At 44.8% G+C, this 24,514-nt stretch overlaps 1 protein-coding gene across 2 annotated transcripts; it reads right to left on the bottom strand.

The window, feature by feature from the left end:
• Positions 1 to 16,187: 16,187 nt before the first annotated feature.
• Positions 16,188 to 23,895, bottom strand: Tmem230 (transmembrane protein 230). 2 transcript variants are annotated; one of them, XM_021651110.2, is made up of 4 exons: positions 23,875 to 23,895; positions 22,067 to 22,185; positions 20,188 to 20,310; positions 16,188 to 17,394 (listed from the first exon to the last, which is right to left on the bottom strand). In XM_021651110.2, the coding sequence occupies exons 2-4, from the start codon at positions 22,163 to 22,165 to the stop codon at positions 17,254 to 17,256; spliced, it is 363 nt and encodes a 120-aa protein (XP_021506785.1). In that variant the 5' UTR covers positions 22,166 to 22,185; positions 23,875 to 23,895; the 3' UTR covers positions 16,188 to 17,253. The 2 variants fall into 2 exon arrangements, with proteins under 2 accessions (XP_021506785.1, XP_021506793.1); XM_021651118.2 differs by lacking the exon at positions 23,875 to 23,895 and adding an exon at positions 23,201 to 23,746.
• Positions 23,896 to 24,514: the final 619 nt, after the last annotated feature.

Raw genomic sequence — 24,514 nt, 5'->3', positions numbered from 1 at the left:
AGGTCAAGCAGCCTTGAAGTTAAAGTTCACTCCCTAGAAACAGGCTCATTTCTCTGGCCATTGTTGCCAGCAGAGCCAAACAGACCCACCACCTGAGGAGACCTCTGCTTGGGTTTCTTTATTTTTTTGCTTGTTTATTTGTTTTAAGACAGGGTTTCTTAAGGCTGGAGGGATGGCTCAGTGGTTAAAAGCACTGGCTGTTCTTCCAAAGGACACAGGTTCAAATCCCAGCATCCATATGGCGGTTCGCAACTGTCTATAAATCCAGTTCTCAGGAATCTGGCACCCCTACACAGGCATACTTGGAGGCAGAACACCAATAATAAAAAGCAATAATAAAACATTAAAAAAAATAAAGACAGGGTTTCTCTGTGTACCCTTGACTGTTCTGGAACTCACTCTGTAGACCAGGCTGGCCTCTGCCTCTCTAATGCTGGAATTAAAGGTGTGTACCACCACCAAGCAGCTGGCCCTCTGCTTGGGTTTCTAGGAGGAAACAGAGCAGGCAGCTTGGGGAATCCAGGAAGAAGACTGTCAAAGGAAGAATGACACAGCATAACAGCCACTGGTGCTTCCCGGTGTCTGAGAAGGGAGAGAGCAGAGAGACTGTGCTGACACAGAAAGAGTGAGATGCAGGCCTGGCTATGCCATGCAAACCCTGGGTAGAGGAGTATCCAGCGCACTGGCTCCCAAACGCCCTTCTAAATTTTAGTCAATTTGAGGGTGTTTTTAAATTTTGCACTCTCATGAGCCCTGAATGATTCACTGGCTCTTTTTTGGAAGCAGCTGTATTTTGAGATCATTTTCAGAAGTTATTTAAATATCCTGGATGTTCCACTTACCAGGGTGACTCAGAAAGAAGCCTTTCCCTGGGGAGGGAGAGAGGGAGCTGGCGTTGACGGGAGAGAGCTTGTTGGGCAAGGATGACAAGGTTCCGGAGGCACAGGCCACAACAGTGTGCATGCTAACACCACCGACCCACAAGCACAGGACACAGTGCCCACCTGTGCTCACCTATGCACACCCGTACAGGAGTTCATCTGGCGCTGAAGTCAGAATTGGGTACATTTTATGGCAAAGGAGTGTCCTAGTAAAACTGATTTTTACTGTTTTGAGGTTTTGTTTTGTTTTTGAGACAGGACTTCACTGTGTAGTCCTGGCTGTCCTGGAACTCTGTAGACCAAACTGGCCTGAAACTCACAGAGATCCACCTGCCTCTGCTTCCTGAGTGCTGGGATTAAAGATGCGTGCCATCACTGTCTTGCAGATTTTTTTTTTTTTTCAAAACAGAATCTCTCTGTGTAGTCTTGGCTGTCCTGAAACCCTGTATGTTGGCAAGCCTGGCACTTGAAGAAATTGCCTCTGCTCCCCCAGTATAGGAACTGAAGGTGTGTGCCACCATGCCCAGCAGGTAAAACTGTCCTTAAAAATAAGAATGCTTCGAAAGAAAAAAAAAAAAAAAGAAAAATTAAACCAAGACAAACAACAAACAAAAAATAGAATACTTTGCCCGCAGCACACAACACTATGGCACTGTGTGCTGTCAAGCTTCAGAACCCCAGCATGATCCCAAGCACACCCCAGACACCTGCTTCCTCCTGGACAGGGAATGCTCTGAGGCTGTAGGCTGGTTTTATTCTCCGGAGGTGTGTGACGCAAAGACTGACTGGACAGACATGATCTGGCTGAGTGGATGGTCCACCAATGAGCAGATGCATGTTAGATATATGCTCTGGTTCATTTACTCCTCTCAGCAAACATTTATTTAACAGCGGCTGGCTTGGAAATTTCAAGTGTCTATGTTCCTTCTGTTCATTCTAGTAATGCAGACACACAGTAAATGGGTCTATATGCTGTGTAATATATACTGTGATAGCTGATGATCAGAGATCAGGAACATGGAGGATGACATCCGACTGATGACATCATGAATGGACCACACACGCCAGCACTACTGCCCCAGGCAAGCGTGATCTCAGGCAGATTAGTAGGGAAATTTACTAAAGGGAGAAGATACCAGTATAGCAATAATAGCCAGCACCAGCATTGTGGGTATGTGGTTTCTGTGGTCACAAAGGGACCTACACACAGAAAGTCTTAATGTTCTACCAATATCATGAGTTTTTGTTTATACATAGATTTTTATTTATTTAATCTGACGTGGGTTCTAAGGATCCGAACTTCTCTGGGTAGCACACATTTAACTGACAATACCACTTCATCCCTGGGCTTTTTGACCAGGCTTCCTTCTTATTGATATTTCTGTAGCCGCCTGTGCAGAATCACCCTGTTGTTGTTTTGTTTTTTGAGACAGGGTTTCTCTGTGTAACAGAGCCCTGAATATCCTAGACTCTCTTTGTAGACCAGGCTGGCCTCAAACTCACAGAGATCTGCCTGCCTCTGCCTCCCAAGTTTCTTCAAGTCCCTCTGAATGTCTTTCTGGTATATGTTATAGCTTTGATTTTTAAATACTTTAAGATCACTCTGTGACCCCTCCCTACTCTTCCTGTGGGATTTTAGTTAGGATGGAATTACAATTGTAGATAAAGTTATGCTTCAGAAAATTGAGTCTTACTAAGTTAACAAAATAATTTTATGCATCTCAGTAAGGTGCCATGATTTTCATCAAATGGGTTAAGTAACTTCCCATTAATTTAATCCTCCAGTGTTTTATTTTTTTTTTGTGAATGAGACTTTGTTTCATCAAACAGGAGATAAGTAAGATAGTATTAGCTAGATGGTATGATGCTGTGGGTGAACCATTCTTGATTGTGATAGTCTCCTTAAGCATTTATTTTAATAAATTCTCTTATTCTTGTTTTTGTTTGTTTTGTTTAATACAAGAGCTCACTGTGTAGTCTTGGCTGTCCTGGAACTCACTCTGTAGAGGCTGGTCTCAAACTCACAGAAGATCTACCTGCCTCTGCCTCCTGAGTACTGGGGTTACACTATGCTTGGCTTTGATTTTTTAAATGTTTTCTTTTTTTTTTTTTGAGGGTTGCAATGGACTTACTTACAAATTGTGATTGGGTTTTTACTTTTCCTTTCCTAGGTACTTCTCATTTCTGTGGCAAGAATGAAACTTGCCATGTTAGATGATACAATTTTCACTTCCACTATTTTGAGGGACCTCATGACCCATTCTCTCCAGCTTGGCAGTGCTGAGGGTGTTCTCTGCTTGCTGGCTTAGGGAAGAGATGATACAGCAGAATGTCGGAAGAGGAAGTCAAGTTGTCAAGTCTCTATCAGATTTGGAACAGCACATGAAGTAGTGACCAAATGCCATGTTCCTCAGTGTTGACCCATGTCCCTGAGCTGGGTTATCACAGATATGGAGAGCAAGCCCTTAAGAGCATTCCCAGATGGTGCCACAGCTAATCAAAGGGTACAACTTCCAGATGACAAACTGACGTCACTGAAGTACAGAGCAATGGAAGGAAAATGGAATTGGCTCCACCACAGATTGCTTGAGAAGCTTGAGAAGTGCCTCTTAAGACTGCTGACATGCTTCTAGATTCAGAGAAAAAAAAATAAGTTAGAAGCAAATGTCCAACACTGAAAAATGTCTCTGAACCCTGTTGTCATACTCTGGAAACCCAGATATTGACATAAATATACAGTGAAGAATAGGGAGGTATCTGGAGAAATCCATAGCCTTTTCCTCAGCCGTGCCCAAGAGGCAGCAAACCCATCATTTCTTCAAGAAACTAAAAACTATGGGTGCAGTTGGGAGAGAAAGCTCTAAGAGCACAGTGCTAGGGTCAATGGAATGATTTGATACAGGTCTAGAAGGACCCCAGGAGCTGTGAAATTCTTAAAGTAGGCACAAATGCTCCTGCATGTCCAGCTGAGGGACAGAAGTGTCTGAGAGACAGACCTAAAGAGGATTCTCAGCGGAGAAGGAGCTGGGCAGAAGTTAAGCATATACACTCTTGACAAGCTACATTTTAGCAAATAGTAGCCTCCTACATGTGTGGATCCTAGCATTTGGAAGGTAGGGCAAAGTTCCAGGCTAGCCTGGGCTACAGAGCCTGCTTCAAAAGTCAAACAATCAAATAATAAAAACTCAGGGTTAAGGAGATGGCTCAGTGAATAAAAGCACCGCCAGCACAAGCCTAACGCCTGCGTGTGCAGAACACACTGCATACCTGCCATTTTCCCAGCCCTGTGGGGAGCTGAGAGGAGAAGCAGAAACCCCAGAACTAGCTTCAGACTGGCTCGCCTGGACCTCACACCACAGAAGAACAAGGGAGACCTGGCCTCAGCACACAAGGTGGAAGGCAAGGACCGCTCCCACAAGCTGTCCCCTCAATGAGTATAGGTGGTATTTGTACTGGCACCCATGCCTGCACTCATACACGTGTGCACGCGCGCGCACACTTTGAAAAAATTAAAGCCGACAGACCAAACAAACCCAATAGTCTTGTGGAGACTCATGGGTCCGAGGCTTCTCTTCCCTGCAGCTCTCCACACTATGTGGAGACAAGTGAGACAGCAAAGCTGTCAACTCCCATAAGGAGTGAGAGTAAATTTCCATCACCTGGAAGAATGGTGACTCACGATGGAAAGTTGAAACGCAATGGAACTTTTTAAATAATAATAATAAAGGATGAAGGCCTTATTTCTTTAAAAATTGCATCTGTGCTCTCAGAGTCATGCCTGCTTTGTCCATACCAGCCAGAATGACGACTGTAGGCGCACTCACCTTGCCTATGACTTTAATGGAAATGCATCTGACATTTGGTGAGTTGTGATGTCTGCTGTTAATTACTCGTCTTTTATGAGGTTAGGCAGCACCATCTCTTTGAAGTTGGGTGGGGTTTATTTTGTCAATACTAAGTCAGGATACACATTTAGCCTTATCTGCTGCAGTTCCTGATACTATCTATCAAAATGTTCATATGATTTCTCCTTCATCTATTAAGGCAGGGAAATATAGAACACAGTACCCTTGCCTTTGCCAACTTTTTTTTTAATCAAGTAGGCTTTAATCAACAAAGCTTTATCCCTTCATAATTTATTTACAATCTTAAAAATCAATATTTAGAAATTAATGTGAGCAAGATTTTATGAGGGTTATACTAAGTTTGTAAAGTAAATAGTGATATATCAAAACACTTCTCATGGTCTGGGCTCTAAAACTACCCACAGTCCTCAGGGTTTCCTAGAAAATTTACACAGTATTAGCAACTAGGACTGAAAATTTAGGGAAGAGTTTAAAATTTGTTTGCATGTGTGCAAGGGTGAATGATCAGATATGGAGTCAGAGGAAAATCTCAGTGTCATGCCCTGCTCTCCACCTGCTTAGAGACATGTGCTCCCCAGCCTGGCTTTGCCTGAGTCTGGGGAATGCAAACTCAGGCTCTCATGCCTAAACAACAGGCCCTTTACCTACAGAGCCAGCTTGTCAGCCCTGAAGGAAGACCTGTTGGTTTTTGAGACATGGTTTCTCAGTTCTCTATGTAGCCTTGGTTGTCCCGTAACTTGATAGGTAGACCAGGCTAGCTCCAAATTTAGAGATTGCCTGTTCTGCCTCTCAAGGGCTGGGGCTGGGATTAAAGGTGTGTACACCATGTCTCTCTTAGAGTAAGTTTTGTGGGTTTTTTTTTCTTGCGTGCATGCGTGTGTGTGTGTGTGTGCGTGTGCGTGTGTGTGTGTGTGTGTGTGTGTGTGTGTGTGTGTATCTGGGAGGTGGTGGTGCATGCCTTTAATCCCAGCACTTCGGAGGCAGAGGCAAACAGATCTTTATGAGACCCAGCCTGGTCTACAGAGTGAGTTCCAGGACAACCAGGGCTACACAGAGAAACCCTGTCTCAAGAAAAAATATTTTTGTGAACACTTTATTATTTTTATGTTATGGATCTTTGCTGGGTTGTATGTCTGTACACCACATGTAAGCAGAACTCATGGAGGCCAAAAAAAACATTGGGTTTCCTAAGATTGAGATTTCAGACGGTTATGGAGCCACGTTGAGGGTGCTGGTCCTCTAGAAGAACGGACAGTGCTTTTTAAATGCTGAGCAGCCCCTGGAATAAGATTTTTGATCACTTTTCCAGTCCTCTAGAGTTTTCCTCAATAACTGGCCCATTCAGATCTTTCTTTCTCTTTCCTTTCATTGTTGTTTTTGAGACAGGGCTTCTCTGTGTAGCCTTGGCTGTCCTGGAACTCGCTGGCTTTGTAGACCAGGCTGGCCTCAAACTCACAGAGATTCACTTGCCTTTGCTTCCCAACTGCTAGGGTTACAGATACGTGCCACTGCACATTTCTTTCATAGTCAACTCTTGTGTGAATGCTTTGTTTGCATGTATGCATGTGCCTGGTACCCACATTGGTCAAAAAAGGACACTAGATCCCCTGCAACTGGGGTAAAAGGTTGTTGTGAGTCAACATGTGGGAGCTTGGGTCCTCTGGAAGAGCAAGTGTTCTTTACTAACGAGGCAACTCTCCAGCCTTCTGAGTCAGTTTCAATAACTTGGAGTATTTTCTAAAGCCCTGGGTTTAATCTCTAGCATTTCAAAACAATTTCAATGTCTAAACTTTAATGTGCTGTTTTAGGAATGTCTAAGTCTTTTGTGTTTTATCGGAAAACAGTACTCCTGGACTCCAGACAGCCCCTGCCAATGCCCTCTCTAACTCCCACAAATGTGATCTGTGTGAACTTGATGTTTGGGGTGGCAAGCCTCCACTCACCATCTGCTTCCTTTCAAGCTCTGGAATCTCTCGAGGGCTTCCTTTCATCTTTACCCCAAAGAGCCTGTTTCTACCTAATGGGACTTCTATCCTAATTCATAGCACCAAGAAGAAAAGCTGTGCTTTCTCTGGTCTTGTATGCTAGATTTAGAAATGAACCAAAGGAGAAGGGATGATTCCCAGTCAGGGCAGAGGCTGGGACCCTTCCATGACACAGGAGTTCCCCACCTGCCTGTCTTACTAGGCAAGTCACCACTCTCCTGTGACAACGGCCCAGGCACGATGGAGCAGACAGTGCTCGGGACGCCCTGTGGTGTCTCCTGCCCCCATACTGCTGGTGCTGCTCCGTCTGTCTCAGTCCCCACAGCATGTTCTTCGTCTGGGCACTATATCCTTGAGTTTCAGACTTGATTGCTCAGATTGTGCACTTAATGTTTTGTATACTTTTCTCTGTGTATTACATTTTACAGGGAAAGGATACCCTTATGTATTTTTGTAAAAAAAAAAAAAAAATTGAGACTGTTCACAAGAGACCTTTAGTGTTCTGCCAACACAAGTTCATATGTAAATTAGTTATCTGTCAAAGACTGGAAAATTATACAAGTAGCAGAAAAGCAGTGAGTCTAGGTGAACAGAGAAGTCGAGAGATATAACATAATATAATAGCAGCTGTGTCTTTGCTGCGCCCTTCTACCCTTAAGGGAAACTGTCAACTACTCACAAGGATTTGAATCTCAAGACCTAATCCTCGTCAGGTCTATGTTTGCATATTCCAGGAGCTAAGAATCTCAAGGATTGAGGATATTCTTTTAAAATGCATCTTCACACTCAATTAGTTGTGCCTTGTGTAGCGGTACATGCCTTACAGTACTCAAGAGGCAGAGGAAGGTGATTTCTGTGAGTTTGAGGCCAGCATTGTGTACACAGTGATGTTCAGGACAGCCAGAGCTATGTAGAGAAACCTTAAACACACCCACACCCACCCACACACCCTAAACAAAATAACCAACTCAGCAAGCAACAAAAAAAATTTTAAACCGACTCAATTAGTTGCAACACAATTTTTCTTTAAAAGGAGGAAGAGGAAGAGGAGGAGAGAAAAAGCAGCAGCAGCAGCAGCAGCAGCAGCAATCTTCCACAGAAGAGAGGGGTTGAAAGGGAGAAGTGTGCCTGCATCATCTATCTCAGGAGATGTAATGACAAAGATCTAATATATGCAGGTGTGGCATCTGTCCTGCTGACAGGTCTAAGCAGCAACTGCAATGACAAAGCAGATGACACCAAACTCACCCACACACGAGTGGCTGGTGGTAACAGGGCAGAGCCGAAGGCTCACGGGGAGAAGAAAACCTGTTACCAGCAATGAGACTGTGCTGGGAACGCAGACAGGAGGGCAGGAAGGCAGGCCAAGAAACTAGCCAAACCACGAGAACAGAGGGAGAGGTGGGGCAGGGGCAGGGATCAGCCACTCCAGTCAGTCACTTCTCCTCCCGTTTGTGGCACAGAAAACAGGACATAGGTTAGTGCCCTGTTTTGACATGACACTGGCAGCTGCAGTCCAGGGGTCTGCAAGACGGTGTGCAGTCCACGAAGGGGCTTTCACCTGCTTGGTGTCTAGGACTGTCCCATCACAGTAACAGAACCCCCGAGAGCAAGAGAAAGCAAAGAACATGCTTTATAACAGATTCTCCACAAACTATGAGAATTGGTGGTGCCAGGTGCCTGTAAAGGTACGACTGAGGTGAACTGAGTATGTGTGGCAAAGGGCAAGGTGGCAGGATCTTTTATGGAGAGTTCTGTGGGTTAGCTCGGTGTGGTGACTCCTGCCAAGAATCCCAGCCCTCAGGCTGAGGAAGTTTTACAAGTTCAAGGCCAGACTGGGATATACAGTGAGTCTGGCTAAAAAATAAAGCAATACTAGGTCGCATATCCAAGTGGGAGTTATTTTGGGCTTATTGATAACTAATAAGAAAAGAGAATTATTAACTTCCTGGGAAAAGTAAAAGTTACTTTTTCTTCTTCCTGGGAGAAGAAAAAAGTAAGTTGTTAGTTGGGTAGTGGCAGTCCAGAGAAATCCCAAAGCAAAACAAAACATCATATTAAAAAGTAATACAAACATTGTTGCCTAGATTGCAGTGTCAGGGGCAGGAGGCTCAGAGAGGGGTCTGCAGTAGTCTCTGAGACAGCCTTGGGCAAGAGCACGGGCAGGTGACCCAGGATTTGGCTGGCCTAAATCTGGGGGTGGCTACTGCAGTCTGGACTCCACTGGTGGCTGTGGGAAAGGCTGGGAACTAAGGGTGACCAAATAGTAGGGGTAGGCTGTGACCTGCTAGGGCATTCCACAATACGGGGGCTGGTCAGATGGGACATGGCCTGTAAGCCTGGCGACCTGAACTTGACCTCTGCAAAGGTGGAAGAACCAACTCTATGAAGTTGCTGTCTGAACTCCATGCATGTGTTGAGGCAGGGGCATGCCTACACACACACACACACAAATACACTATTACAAATACACACAAATACAGTATTACAAATACTGTAATTTCTGAAATTTCACAGGACTCATGCTGAAAGTCAGTCCTCAACCACAGGCCCTCCTCTCTGAGAGAGGCACCTATCCCTTTCCGCTCAATCTATTAGCACTCATTTTCATCTTTTCACATGAAATATGTGTATTATCGATTCATTCTTTTTCTGTTAGGCATTTTGACCAAATGTGTCTTACAGCTTATTTTTCTCATTTTTGTTTTTCAAGACAAGATTTTTCTATGTAGCCTTGGCTATCCTGGAACCCACTTTGCAGACCAGGCTATTCTTGAACTCTTGTAGATCCACCCGCTTCTGCCTCCCAAGTGCTGGGACTAAAGGTGTGCCCCACCACACCCAGCTGGTCAATACGATTTTTATTTGCCCAGAGAGCTCAGCTCTGGGTCTTCTTGGGTTGCAAACCTTCAGAAGTGGATATAATAAACGATCCCATTATGGCCTTTGGTTTTGGAGGAGTTATTTTGTTGTCATTTGAGACAGGGTTTCATGTAGTCCAGGATGGCTTTGAACTTGCTATATAGATGTGACTGGGCTTAATTTCTTGGTTCTCCTGCCTCAGCCTTACAAGTGTCAAAATGACAGGTATGAGCTGCCACCCCTGGCTGCAGATGACTTCTTTTTTGATGCCTGATTAAAGTGCTGTCTGTGGTAGGTGCTCAAATTATATGTATGAATATATACATTCATGAAGAAGGTAGGAGTCAAGGTGAATTCATATGTAATTTTAAATCAAAGTCTGGAGATAAAAGCCAAGGTTAGATTAATACTGTGACTGATTATAGTAAAAATATGTAAAGAATTGAATTGTATGATAGAGTGGACTTCAAAGTTCCTACTCTGCTTTGTTGGTTAATATTTAAGTTGAATTGTTTGTTAAGAGATATTTTGCTCTGAAAGTACTCCGTAGGGCCTAGTTTGCGACCTGGGGCTTGGTAGGCAAATGCAGGCCCACTCTGCCAATGTTCGATACGCCTTTATAGGCTCCTGCACCTGCCTCTTTTGGTTTTCTACAGTGCAAAACCGCAGTCTCCACACAGTGCGAGGTGAACTTCTTTTCTGCCCATCTGATAAAACTGAAAGAGAGGAGACTTTCTTGCCCCTTACTGGAGGGGCACTACAGAAACACCAGCACAACGCCACAGTGGGAGACCTCGTGGACCAACGCTCAGAACAAACAGGAGGCCTGGCCTTAGACCAGCACCGTGCCATGGCTCTCTGAGTGAATTCCCATTAAATGGGGGAAAGTTCTTACCATTTTCTGATGTTCCCGGTTCAGCATAGGCCAAACGACAATATACCACATCAACAGAATAAAGAACGAAAAGTATCTATCTCCTTAAAAGATTGTAGAAAAGCAGCTAATAAAACTCAGCACCCTTTTTATGATAAAAGTAGGTACAGAAGGAACGTACTTCTTTTTTTTAAAGATTTATTTATCTATTGTGTATATATTATTCTGCCTGCATATATACCTGCACACTGGAAGAGAGCACCATATCTTATTATAGATGGTTGTGAGCCACCATGTGGTTGCTGGGACTTGAACTCAGGACTTTTGGAAGAGCAGTCAGTGCTCTTAACCTCTGAGCCATCTCTCTAGCCCCCAGGAATGTACTTTTATATGTATCAATACCAAAACAACATTTACCATAAAGGATTATGAGTTTATACTTTTTAAAATTTGTACTTATTTTTATGTGTATGGCTGTTTTGCCTGGACGTGTGTACCACAGACAGAAGAGGGTGTCACATGTCTTGAGACTGGAGTTAGACAGTTGTGAGTCACCGTGTGGGTGCTGGGAACCAAACTCGGGCTCACTAGATGAGCAGCCAGTGCTCTTCACGGCCAGCTATCTCTCCAGCCTCAAGAGAGCTTATTCTTGAGCAACTCCAAATTCCATGTGTTGCCCCCTGCCACCACTCCCCCTCCCCAGCCACAAGGGTTCTCTGTGTAGCTCTGGCTGTCCTGGAACTCACTCTGTAGACGAGCCTGGCATCAAACTCACAAAAATCCACCTGCCTCTGCCTCCCAAGTGCTGGGATTAAAGGCGCGTGTTGCTGCCGCCGCCGCCGCCGCCACCATCACCAGGTTGTAAGTTTTTATACTAACAGAACAGTCATCGTCAAGGCACTACTCAAACACTTTGGCGGGAACAGCAGGAAGGGGCTATGGCAGAGCAGGGAGCCTTGCTGTTTCAGGCGCTCTCTAATGACATTCTTCGCTTTTCCAGTTAGGGGAAACTAGTTTTGTTAATAGGTTCCAAAGGGTTTTATCTGTTAATCACAGGATGTTAGGTCAGACACAAAAGTGGGCAAGGAATGCTTATTTAGATAAATTGTAATTAGGCTCTGAACCTGCAACATTCCAAACTCTCTACAATGGTTCAAGTTCTAATTAGCTAATCAGCCTTTCAGAAGGTTCAGGGTAAGGTCAGCTTCCTTCTGGGAACCTTCACACATGACACACTGGTTAATATACTCAATGAGAAGTTGGAAGACATTCCTCTATGATTGAGAGGAACAAGTATGCCCATTTCCACACTTCCATACAGCATTGTACTGAGTCTTAGAGCAGTTAGGCAAGAAAAAGAAATGGAAAGCCGTCAACAGTAGAGAGGAGGCAGTCTATCTGCAGAGGTCATGACCTTAATATAGAAATCAGTACAAAATCCACTCCCCAAAACTGCTAGAACTCAACAAAGTCAAGTTTCCAGATACAAAACTAATACTCAAGGCACAAACTAGTGATGGAGCAATTGCCTAATAGATGTGAGACCCTGGGTTCCATCAGCACTGCATAAATAAGAGCCACAGACACAAGAGCGGGTGGCCTGATTGTCCTCTGGCTGCTCATGGTCACACCCAACCCCTGCTTTGAATGTAAGGAGTGCCAGCCTCAACTGTGCCAGGCCATAAAACCTCCTGGGCCATTGGTGAGTCCACTGCTGCCATTTTCAGCTTTGAGAGACACCAGCCCCAGGGAACCAGATTCAGGGCAAGTGGCAGATTCTATTAATTCGAGAGAAAACCTTCTTAAAGGATTACCTCAGATGGGAACATTTTCTAGATGGAGCTTTCTCCAATTACTGTAGAGGAATGATGTTTGTCAGACTTAGAGATGAGGGAAGCCCCCAGCCTCCAATAACAGGACTGACCCTTTCAGCCATCTTGTAAAAGCCTTCCTGCCTCTCTTGGGTGAAGAACTGCACAGTGTTCTGTGCTCCTTGAGACTGTTTCGGTTTCTCGTGGCTCACCAAGGGTTTCCCAGAGCCTTTCTCCACTGTTTCCTTGACCTGCCTTTGAAGCTTCCTCACTGATCCCACCCCCCTGAGTTTTAGAGTAATGCTAGCTCAAGAGGGCTCTATCTTCTGAATTTTCTCCTAACCGCTAGCATTGCTGGAAGGGTCTAGCCCCAAAGTGAGGAAATGGAATAGGAGGTGCAGAGCACTCAGAGATAATGGGATCTCGAGGGTCTTGTTAGAATGCTGCATTTCTTACAAGCTCCCATGCTGTCGGTCCAGAGCACAGCTTCTGTGGTGGCTTGAATGATAATGGCTCCCAAAGGCCCCATATTTGAGTGACTGGTCCACAGTCGGTGGGAACTGTTTGGGAAAGATTAGGAGTCCTCTCCAGTTAGTTGCTTTGCTCTGCCTCCTCCTTGTGGATCAGATATACTCTGAACTACTGCTCCAGTGCCCTGCCCTGCCTGCCTGCTGCCATGGCGGTCATAGACTCTACTCTCTGAAACTAAGCAAGGCCCTAATAAACTCTTCTATAAGCTGCCTTGGTCTTGGTGCCTCTTTACCGACACAGAAAAGTAATTAAGATAGCTTCCAAGTAGCAAGGGGAGAGTAGGGTAAAGCAGAGGGGTGGGGCTATAAAGGACCAGCTTCAGGAGGTAGGCCAGATGTGTTGAGACACACCTCATCTCCAAGGTCTTCTTGGCAAGGTCCTGTCTCAGCCTCTAAGGACTGGGTCACACAGAGGCCCCAGCCTGCCACATACAGGCAAAGGACTACCTCACACCCTCCTTTTCACCCTAGCTAGGAAAGAAGTCCTGCCTCTGGGGGCAGCTTGTCATAGAACAGTTCCTCAGGAGGACAAGGGTGGAGGGTGAGCTCCCCAGCATCCTTGGCCTTTCTCCAGGCCCTACCCCTCAAAGAGCGACCTTTCTTTTAGCAGCAGCAGGTCACTCAGGTAATCTGTCCAACACCACATAACTAAGAGCCTGCCCTTTCCTCCCATGCATTAAACCATAAACCACATACCTTTGGAACAGAAGGGCTCAGATAAGATTCAACGACAGGTCAAAAAGCTAAAGGGTAACGACTGGCAAGTGACATTTCAAAGGCCAGAAGCCAGACTGTGATCCTAGCAGCTGGTTCCTTTGTAGTACATCAAGAAGCTATTCTGAGATAGCTGTCAAGCGCAGGTCTGCAGCCACAGCATGAAGCAAAAGGTTGCAGCAGAGGCCTGACTCATCAGGTAGTACCAATGGTTTGAGGGGTATCTGGCCAGCACGGCAGTGGGTGGAGGGCCACACCGGGAAGTCTGAACTCAGCAGAACCAGCCCACCTGTCCACACTGCAAAGGAAAATGTAATGCCTACATTTCAGCTCTTCATTTGACAAACAGATGCTGGAGGGAAATTTGTAGGGTGGGTGAAGAGATAACCAAGTGGTGAACTGGGCATTGGGAAATTCTACTCACTTAAACAATCTTTTTTTTTTTTTAGATTTCTTTATTATATATACGATGTTCTGCCTGCATGTGTGTCTGCACACCAGCAGAGGGCACCAGATCTCATCGTAGGTAGCTGGGAGCCACATGTGGTTGCTGGGAATTGAACTCAGGACCTCTGGAAGAACAGCCAGTGCTCTTAACCTCTTGAGCCATCTCTCCAGCACTCAATTAAACAATCTTTACAGACTGCTCCAACAGGCTCAACAGTCTTAAAAATTTCTAAGGGAAATTAAGCATCAATACCACATACCTCTTTTAAAAAAATAAACAAAAAAAAAAAAACAAAAAAAAAAAACAGGTCAACAAGTGACCATTAGTTTATAAGCCGTGCTCCTCGGTGACAAGCCATCTTTCCTTGCTGTACCTCCATAAAGGACGGAAATGGTCAATTCACGTGTGATTCACTAGCCATGTATGGCTCTTCCACTACAATGGCAATGAATGAGCCTGCAGCCCTCATCACAGGGGCGCCAGGAGGGTGTTCCTGCTCAGAATTCCAGGAAAGTGCAATAGCTGTCCTGATCACTGTGCCCTCTAGTTTAGACAGCAGACTGCTTTTAGGCAAATACTCATTTGATAAAGGGTGTGGCCTCCACTGCTTTTACTGTGCCCAATCCATGCCCATTTCTTTACCAGCTCAATGCCCAAAGGCATTAATTTAAGCTTGAGAATTTTTCCTAATACAGGACTTCTGGAGACATTAAAATCATACAGATCTCATAGAGTACTGTGCACAAGGTCTCAGAAAAAGAAGTGTTTGCCAGGGGCTGAAGAGACAGCTCTGTGGAGAAGAGCATGCGCTACCCTTCAAGCACCCAAGTCTGGCTCCCAGCACCCACTGAGTAGCTCAGTAACAGCCCATCCTTCCAGCTCCAGGGGATCTGGCCTCTGTGGGCACCCATACACATGTGCCATATACTCTCACATATGCATGCACTACCATATTACAGAGAATTGGACCTTTTCTATAAAGCACCAAAGAATACAATTATAGTCAATGCATACAAGTCAGATTTTGGCTTTATAGAGTGTGTGTGTGTCTTAATGAGGCCACCTGGATGAGATTACTCGTGTGCAGAGTGTCATTCTTCATGGGACATTAGAGAAGGATCCTAGCCCCAGGCAGAATCTTGATTGTGAACCCATACAAGATAGAAGAGTCCATCTAGGATGTAATGAAAAGAATGAGGTTGTGGCTGCTGCAGAGCGCTAGCAACAGTGAGGCCTCCAGACTGGGCCCTGAGGAAAATGTGGCTGGCTTCCTTGGATAGGTAAAGTATGTGTAATAAAGCAGAAAAAGGGGATCACAGAACCACACAACTAGGCCTATTTTTTGTTTGTTTGATACAGGGTTTCACTATATCGTCCTGGATATATTAGCACTCACTATGTAGACCAGGCTGACCTTGAACTCAGAGATGAAACTACCTCTGCCTCCAGAATGCTGGGATTAAAGGTGTGAGCCACATAATGGCCAGCAGGAGCAAATGCTTCTATGCTTACAACTGTCTGTAAAGTAGAACAAGGAACAGCATGGAGAGGACCCGGAACATGTGACCCTCGTGTTCTGTGCCCGTCTGTGACCTTCCCATCCCCTTTCCTTTGCAGCATCACGCCTTCCATAATATAAATACCACCACGCATTTTGGTTTGCCTCTGCAAGCAGTGTCCAACAGGAAGCTTTAAGTGTTCTATGGTACTTCACACCTTCACTAGCAAGGTTCTACAGCTGCTCAGCACCAGAGACCCTTTGGGCTTCCCTCCAACTTAAATACAGCCAAACCCGGCAGCTGCTGGGGGCCACTGCCCTACGTCCTCAGCCATCCCCTTCTATGTGTACACTAGCTCCACTGGTTAGCTCATGCAGCCCGGGGCCCCAGCATTTCTGCCTCCACTGGAGACACAGCACTGCAGCTCCCCTCTCCACAGCTCTCCTGGGGTGTCAAACAGACATCTAGTTTCAACACACCCAAAAGTTCTCTTTCTCTCAAAATTTCCCTACTCACAGCCTTCCAAGTCTCAGCTGATGACACACCTAGACTTCTGGCTACCCAAGTCCATAACCTCAAAAGAAAAAAACTGACTGGAAAGCAGAGTCTGATTCACACAGCCAGTTACCTAAAAAACAGGGGAGTCCTGGGGACTGGAATTATTCACCACACCAAATGATTACAGTGCTGTTCTAAAACACGCCTTAAGCTAAGTCGTTTTAAGTCTAGAATTTGAATTATGCTTTAATTAAAAAAAAACAAAAACAAAAAAGACCCAACATATACCACTTTTTGAAAGCTGAAAACCAGATTTGACTGAATACATTTGCAGGGATCTTGGCCAAGTCTTGTAATCTTCAGCAGAATGATATCATAGGAGCAGGTGCCAGCAGAGGGTTGTAAACTTTTAAAGTACACTTATCTAGTTTTACTAAGAACAGCCAAGGTCTAGCCCTCAAGGTATGATTCACACAATCTTTTCATCTACGAAGGACTCACCTGAGTTTTGTGGTGGGCAGGCTAGTGGAAAACCAGACGAAATTCACTTTTCTTTTTCTTGTTTGAGACAGGCTCTCCTTAGGTGGCCCTGGTTGTCCTAAAACTCTCTATATAGACGAGCTAGCCTTAACTCAAAGACCCACCTGTCTCTGCCTCCCAAGTGTTAACGGTGTGTGCCACCATACCCAGCTTTGTGGTTTAAAATCTCCATTTTTAAGCCATTTAATTTTAAACCATTTAAAAATTCAATTAAAAAAAAAAGCCTATTACAGATGCATCCACAGATGTGGAGTTAGAGGAAAGTATGAGAGATAAGATATATATTTTAATTTTACCAGGACGTGAAGGTAGAGGAGAGTGTTTGAGAAATAAGTTAATTTTAAAAATAAATTACTTAGTAATAAGAAACTAGACATAATCCATTTTCCATATGTTCCTAAGACAAGCAGACAATGAAGACAAAGAAAAGGTTCACCTCCAAGGAGGGTAATGCTTTCCACTATAGAATATCCTGTCTCCCAGACAATTAGCCTTACCATTCTTACATGATGCACAACCATGTGGAAAAACTTGTCACGCTTTGCCAGGGCCAGGAGATGAAAACATAACAGATCCTAATTAGCTAATTATAAAGCATGAGCATTTTGGAAAAGGAATCATACAATCCGGCCATTGTTTTGCTAAGCATCTGCAAATTGTAGACTTCCTCAGCCTTCAGCCATAGTTCCTGTCTGATGTCTTAAAGTGGATGCACTGTTGACTCCTCTCTAGGCTGAGGTGAATGCTAGTCATCAAAGTCTGGAATGTCATCATAGGAGTAACCTCGGTAGCCTTTGGATGCATAGTAGGCGATGCGCAAATGGTAAAATCCTGGCAGGAACACCAAAATGCCAATGATGAGGACAGGAACGGCTCGGTCTGCCCCCTGGTGGCAGAAGGAAAACATTAGTACATACAAGTTAAACCTTTTTATCTCTTCTCTCTGATCACAAATTGTCACCACCTTTTTCTTATGTTTCACTGTTTGGGATCAAATTAAGAGACCTTGGACATGCTAGGCAAGCACTATGGTCCCAATTTCTTCCCGATTACAAATTAAGCAATAAATTCAAAACTATAGAAAAGAAAGACTTTTAATCTCAATATTAGGCGTATTTCCTTTTGCTCTTTCTTTTTTCTTTTTCGAGACAGCCTTTATATAGAGCCTTTGTTGTCCTGGACTCGATTTGTAGAGCAGGCTAGGCTTGAACTCACAGAGATCCACCTGCCTCTGCCTCCCCGAGTGCGGAGATTACAAGCTTGCAGCCCTGTGCCTGGCTACCTCCACTCTTTCTTTCAAGTGTATGGGTGTGCCTGTGCTTGGGGGTAGATATGTTTGTGTCTACAAGTGCACATTCAGATGTGTGCATGTGTGCCAGAGGTTGACTTAAAGTGACTTACTCAACAGCTCTCCACCTTATTTTTTAAACACTTATTTTAAATATGTATGTATGGGTATTACTTGGGCACTTTTCTATTGCGAAGAAAAATCATGACCAAGGCAATTTTTAGAAGAAAGAGGCTTGCTTACAGTTTCCAGGGGTTAGAGTTCATGACCATCATGGTGGGAAAGCAATAGCTAAGAGCTTACATCAGATCCACAAGCATAAGGCAGAGAAGGAGAGAGCTAACCCTTCTAATTCTTCCTACCAACTGTGGACTAATCAGTCAAATCTATGAGCCTGCGCAGGCTGCTCTTACACAAACACACTCCACTCCTTGGCTCCTACAAGCTTGCAGCTATATCATAACGCAAGGTGTATTAGTCCCACTTCAAAGGTCCCTACAGCCTTTCACAGTCTCAACAGTTTAAAAGTCTAATGACTCTCCTGAGACCAACAGTCATGGACTTTACTAACCGCCGGAACTGTGGGCCACAAATTAATAGTTGAAAAGACCTATGTTCTGTTTATACGTATGTCTCTTTACTGCAAGTTGCCTGATCACCACAGAGGCAGTGGATGCCCTGGAACTGGAGTTGGAGACAGTTGGAAACAGTCACATGGATGCTGGGAACTGAACCAATCCCCTGGAAGAACAGCCACTGCCTTTAGCCACAGAGCTATCCCGTTAGCCCCAACAGTTATTTTAAATTATGCTGCACATGTGCCCCTAAGTAAAGGTGCCAGAAGAGGTCAGAAGCTTCAAATGCGCCTGGAGCTGGAGTGACAGGCAGTTGTGAATCACCCAGCTTAAGTTCTCGTAAGAACTTAAGAAGACCTCTGCAAGAGCAGTCTAGCTTTCTAACAGTGAAGCCACCTTTCCAGCTCCTCAAGCTCAGGGGTCCTGGGCCCTGGCTGCCTCCACCCTGCAGTGCTGGGCCACAGATGCATGACAATACATTTGGCTTTTTATGTAGCTGCTAAGAACCAGAGCGCAGGTCCTTAGGTACTATCTTTTTGTTTGTTTGTAAACTAAACAGGGTTTCTCTGTGTAGCCTTGGCTGTCCTGGACTCGATTTGTAGACCAGGCTGGCCTCCAACTCACATGATCAGCCTGTGTCTGCCTCCTGAGTGCTGGGACCACCACGGCTGGCTCCATAAGCACTTTCTTGACTAGGAGTCTCCCTGTCAATTTTTTTTTTTTTTTGAGTTCTTAGTTATAAACATACCAAACTCTTTGTCCCATCTCTCTAAGTACTTCCCCTGCAGTGGGGTATGGTGGCACACACCTCTAGTCCCAGCACTCTGTAGGCAGAGCCAGGAGGATCTCTAAGTTCAAGGCCAGCCTGGACTACATAGGACAACCAAGGCTACAGAAAGAGACCCTGTCTAAAAAAACCCAAAATTCCCAAATATTACTTAAGCTGTAAGGACATAACATTTCTCTGAAATGAATGTCCCACAATTTTTTTGAGCTGGTATCTCGGCCACGGGATGCTTAATTTTTGCCTTTTGTAACTGTATAAAACACCAGAAGGAACTTCTTTTTTTTTTTTTTTTTTCTTTTTATAGAGTGTGAGACAAAAAAAATGAACCTGTCCTATGATCAGAATATCTGGGTTTTTGTTTTTTTCTCTGTGTAGTCCTGGCTGTCCTATAACTTGCTCTTTAGATTGGTAGACCAACCTGGCCTCAAACTCACAGACATCTGCCTACCTCTGCTTCCCGAGTGCTGGGATCGAAGGCATGCAACACGCTCGGCCTGTTTAGATTAACTTAAGATACAAAATATAAAACATGGCCCAAGGGAAAGCTCTACCAAGCACCACTTCAGGTATGAATACAGTAACTTAACAGAGCTCTTACCAGTGAAAAAAAGAAACCCAATTACAAGGTGTAGCGGCCACATTCATAAAGACTCACTGCTCCTCCCAAACGCTGATCAGCATGCCCATACTTCTGTCAAACTACAGTGATGGTATGTTACTGTGGATACAGCCTTGTACCAGTACGGAAGCCCAAAGCCAGGAATGGCTGCATGATTCTAAACTATCTCAGGAGCTATGCCTGCCTACTTACAAGCACCCATCTTGTAAGAATTACAGAGACATTTGCTTAAAGAGGAAAAGAACAAAAACCATGTTGTATTTTCAGAGAACAAAATATAACCGATTATTATTTTTCTTCTAATGGAATCTACTGTACTTCTGGAACATAAAAATAGCACTCTGGCTCCCATCTGAAACATCCATGGCATATCCTCACATGCCCATAAGCTTTCATTCCCATTAGCTTACCCCTTTGCTGATGTAGCCCGATAGCAGGAGAGAGCCTATGATAATAAGAAAGGTGCCAATCAAAAACAGCACGGTGGCAAGAGCAATGGCCTTATAAGGGATCTTAGGAGGGCTTTTCTTAAACTGGAAGAGACAAAAACAAAAAGATGAAGAACATTATGAAAATACCAGACCTAAAGAACTTTAAAGCAGGGAGGGTAATTAAGAACCAAAGTGGATGCTTCAAGCGTCTTAAATATGTCCAGCAGTTAGCACAACTCTGGACATGAAGCGGGGACAGAGCAGGATAAGTTTCTGCTTTCCCACAGATCCCTCATTACAAACAAGGAAACCCCTTTAAAACGACTGTCACCTAGTTGTTGGACATGTATTTACTAAGTACACATGCATGGGGGCTTGTATTATCTTGTGGGGATTTCAGAGCGAGCACCATGCTATGCAGATGTGAAAAAGTAACTTCTGCATTGAAGGTGACTTAGTGTAGCCAGTCCAAAGTTTCGAAGCACAATTTCAGCTTTTCTTTTCTTTCTTTTTAAGGATTCATTTTATTTTTAATTATGTGTCTGTATGTGGGATGTGTATGTGAGGGCAGATTCCTGTGCATGCCAGAGAAAGTGGATCCTCCAAGAGCTGGAGTTATGGGCAGCATAAGCCACCTGATGTGACTCCTGGGTACCAAACTCAGGTCCTCTAAGAACAGTACTTGTAGGCCAGAGAGATGGCTCCAGGGTCAAAGAACATGCTTTGTCCTAAGTTGAATACCCAAAACTGATATGGTGACTCAAAACAGTCTGTAACTTCAGTTTCAGAGGACCTGATACCTTCTAGCCTCTTTGGGCACTGTACAGACATGGTACACAGACATACATACAGACAAAACACCCATACACACTTAAAATAATAAATTAAAAAAATTTTTTTTAATTAAAAGGGGGTGAAAGGGCATGGAGAGACAGCTCAGTGAATAACAACAGTGCTTGCTCTTGCAGGGACCCAGGTTTGGCTCCCAGCATCCACATGGCGGCTCATAACCAACTCCATCTTCAATTGCAGGAGATCTGATGCCCTCCTTCAGCCTTCTCAGGCACCAGGCACACACACGGTGCACAAGAAGGCAACAAACACGCACACAAAACATTTAAAACTGCAGAACAGTATGTACTCTTAACTGCTGAGCCACCTGTCCAGCCCAAGTTTCAGCTTTCCAAAAGCACTGCATTATGAGTAAATTCAGCTTAGGGCTAAGAGTTAGAACAGATTAAGGCGGAAATACAGCATGAACACATACATGTATAAATAATATATACGAATAAAAACACTTTTAAAAAGATGTAGAGACAAACCTTCTAAGGTTTGACTCATTACTGAGTCTGATGTTTAGTGTTTGGAAGCACCTCAGATGAATTCTTCTTCAAATAACTACAAAGAATAATTGATTTGTTTACACTTAAAAGAACAGACTCCTGCCTGCTACTTCACCTGTGGCCCAGGGCCACCTAGATTATTCTATCCTGAGGGAGTGTGGGAAAGAGAGAGATGTTATCCTACGTAACAGGTAACGGCCAGGAGAGAACACGTACTTACTTGCTTCACTTTCTGTTTGCCATAAAGAGTCTCTAACTAACTGCATCTTGTGATGTCAGGAAAGAAGATATTTTTCTGGAGAAGTTAAATAAAATCTGTAGCTACATGGCTTTAGTACTTCAACTCAAACTGGAAGCAGATAACCCTGGAATTGCTTGCAACTGCCCTGCCATGATCCCTTTTCCAAGTTGGAGCTCAGAAGGTCTTGGAAATAAGTTTGCTTCTTGCTGGTCCAGATAAGAGATCTGAAGCGACATGTTTTTGAAATTTTTTACTGACTGACTGATTGTATTACCTGAAGGTCAATGTAGCCATCATCTGTGCTGGACAGCCTTGAATATTTCACTTTACTACTGGGGATTCCAGTCGCCAGGCTGGTGCGAGCCGGCATCATCACACGGTAACGCAGCTAGTCTGGAAGGGAAAGACTTATTGTCACAGCAATAACAGTACATCAAGACTTCAGACACTGTGTGCCGGAGTTCTGTGCTGGAGTTCACAACACCGCAGCTTAGGCTTCACCGCTCTTACAGCGACCTGATACTTCTTGGACACAGCAAGCATACTCCCATAATGTATCTGGCTTGACCTGACAGAAAGACACCAAAGGCATTTCACAAAGAATCGGAGCTCGGCTTTAACTCCAGCACTCAGGAAGCAGAGGCAGGTGGATTGCTGTAAGTTCGAGGCCAGCCAGAACTGCACAAAGAAACCCTGTCTCGAAAAACCAAAAAGAACAAGAAGCAGCAGTGCTGGCAGCATAAGAATCAGAGCTCATTTACTTTGCCACCAATGTTTCCTGATTAATTTTCCAAAGTCACATGGAGGTGAGTGAAGACTGGAATCCAACCTTCACACTTTCAAGCAACCCCTCTCTTACAGCGCTGTCTGCCTCTTAACTTTCCTCAGGAGCATGTATTCAAATAATTTTTTGTTTGCCACGAGAGGAGGAGGAATGTGTATGCACACTCCTTATACATCAGCATTTTTTCTACTTCTGGATGTGATATCATCCTGAGTGCGACTGAGGAGCAAAATCTTATCAATGTGGGTAACTGTGCCCATCCCAAGCACGAAACAAGTGATTTTACTTTCCACATCACGTAGCTCCTGAAAAAGTGGATGTAAAAGTCTGTTTTACTCAAACCATTCAAAGCAGACAGCAGTAATGAAACCATAACTACTGTATCATTTGAGAGCAGGTAAAGTTTAAAAACAATAAATTGCTTAAAAACTTGACATCTGAGCTCAGTACTTGAGAAAGAGACCAGAATCCCGGCTACCTGGGAGGCTAGCGTAAGCAACATCGTGACCAGATGATTGCTCCTACCCCAGCTGAAATATGTAGATTCTTTATAAAGTCATACAATTATATAAACAAAATTATTTCAGTTGGAAAGCTATTTGAATTCTAAATGCAAATGCCCACCTTTAAGAAGAAAACTATGTCGATAGCCCCAGCCTTCACTGGTGTGGTATTTTTATTTTGCACATCATCTCCATAATGGCCTGTGGTGTTTATTGCATCTTGGTGAGACGCCAGACACTGCCTATGACAGTCGACTAAAGTAACTAGCATGCAAAAACTGGTGCCAAATAGTTCGGCCTTTTTGTTAATTACATTTTAGTTCAGAATCCGAGTAACTAAAAAGGAGCAATGCCAATCCATTTGCAACTCTAAAAGTGTTAGATCAAGTTGTGTTCAGGGCTAGGTTTCTGTTGTTGCCATCCCATGTTTAATTTCTCAAACTTGAAAGTTCAAGCTATCAATAAATGGGGGTTCTGTGGCACTGAGCCACTCCTGATTTGTATTACGTTACAAAATGACGTTCTCTGCCTTTTATAACCTCGCACCAAAACAAATGCTGCGGAACGAGAGCGAAAAGGGAGTATTTGCGTTCTTCTTAGCAAAGGATTCTAGAGGGGAATTACCACATCGTAAAAAACAAAACAATTCAGTCCAGGTTCCTGCTACGCTTTTTCTCGGCCCCGCCACAACCTCGCCCACCCTCCCGGCCCCTGAGCACTTGCGCGTGGCGCCGTGGACAGCCTCCCGCCGGCCGCCGCCGCCGTCACCCACGGTCAGGACCCACGCGAACTCACCACTAACCGGCTCAGGACGCGGCTTCCGGGAGCGCGCCCCCGCGCCTGGCCGCGCTGCGCGCCTCGTCTCCGGTTCGCGCGCTGACAGCTCGCTTAACAGCCAACGGCGGTCGGCCTGGCCGCCGGAAGTGCCTGCGGATCCGGCGCGCCGGAAGTGGCGCCACTAGGAAGCCACATCACCGCCCCCGGCTTCAGTGCGCATGGTCGGAGAGCTCCCTTGCTGCATTATTTAGGGTTTCTCCAGGTAGCGCTGGCTGTCTTGGGACGCAGTGTGGTGACCCGGCGGAGGTCTGCCTGCGTCCGCCTCCGAATGCTGGCACTAGAGACGAAAGCCACTACACCGAGTTTGGCCTTGATGCTTGGCGGCCCCGGGGCCTGCCACCTCCACAGGGTGGGTGGGCACTTAGGATCCTTTCTACCGGGATGGAGCCTACAGCAAGACCCCATGGCCAAATCTGTGCACAGCGGGATCGCCGGGACCTGGAGGGGTGGGCAAGGGACCGGCCAGGTATATCCTGCCCAGGACAGCCCTATGCTGACACTGGTGTGCGCTCACTAACGAGCGCTTAGTCCCAAATTCTTGTTTCCCTACTTGGTTATCTGACCAGAGTTCTAACGTATGTAGAACAGTAACATTTAA

This window comes from Meriones unguiculatus, chromosome 18 (genome assembly GCF_030254825.1).
Source record: "Meriones unguiculatus strain TT.TT164.6M chromosome 18, Bangor_MerUng_6.1, whole genome shotgun sequence".
Classification (NCBI taxonomy): Eukaryota; Metazoa; Chordata; class Mammalia; order Rodentia; family Muridae; genus Meriones; species Meriones unguiculatus.
The sequence above is the reverse complement of the archived record's forward strand: the minus strand, read 5'-3'. Positions and strand labels throughout refer to the sequence as shown.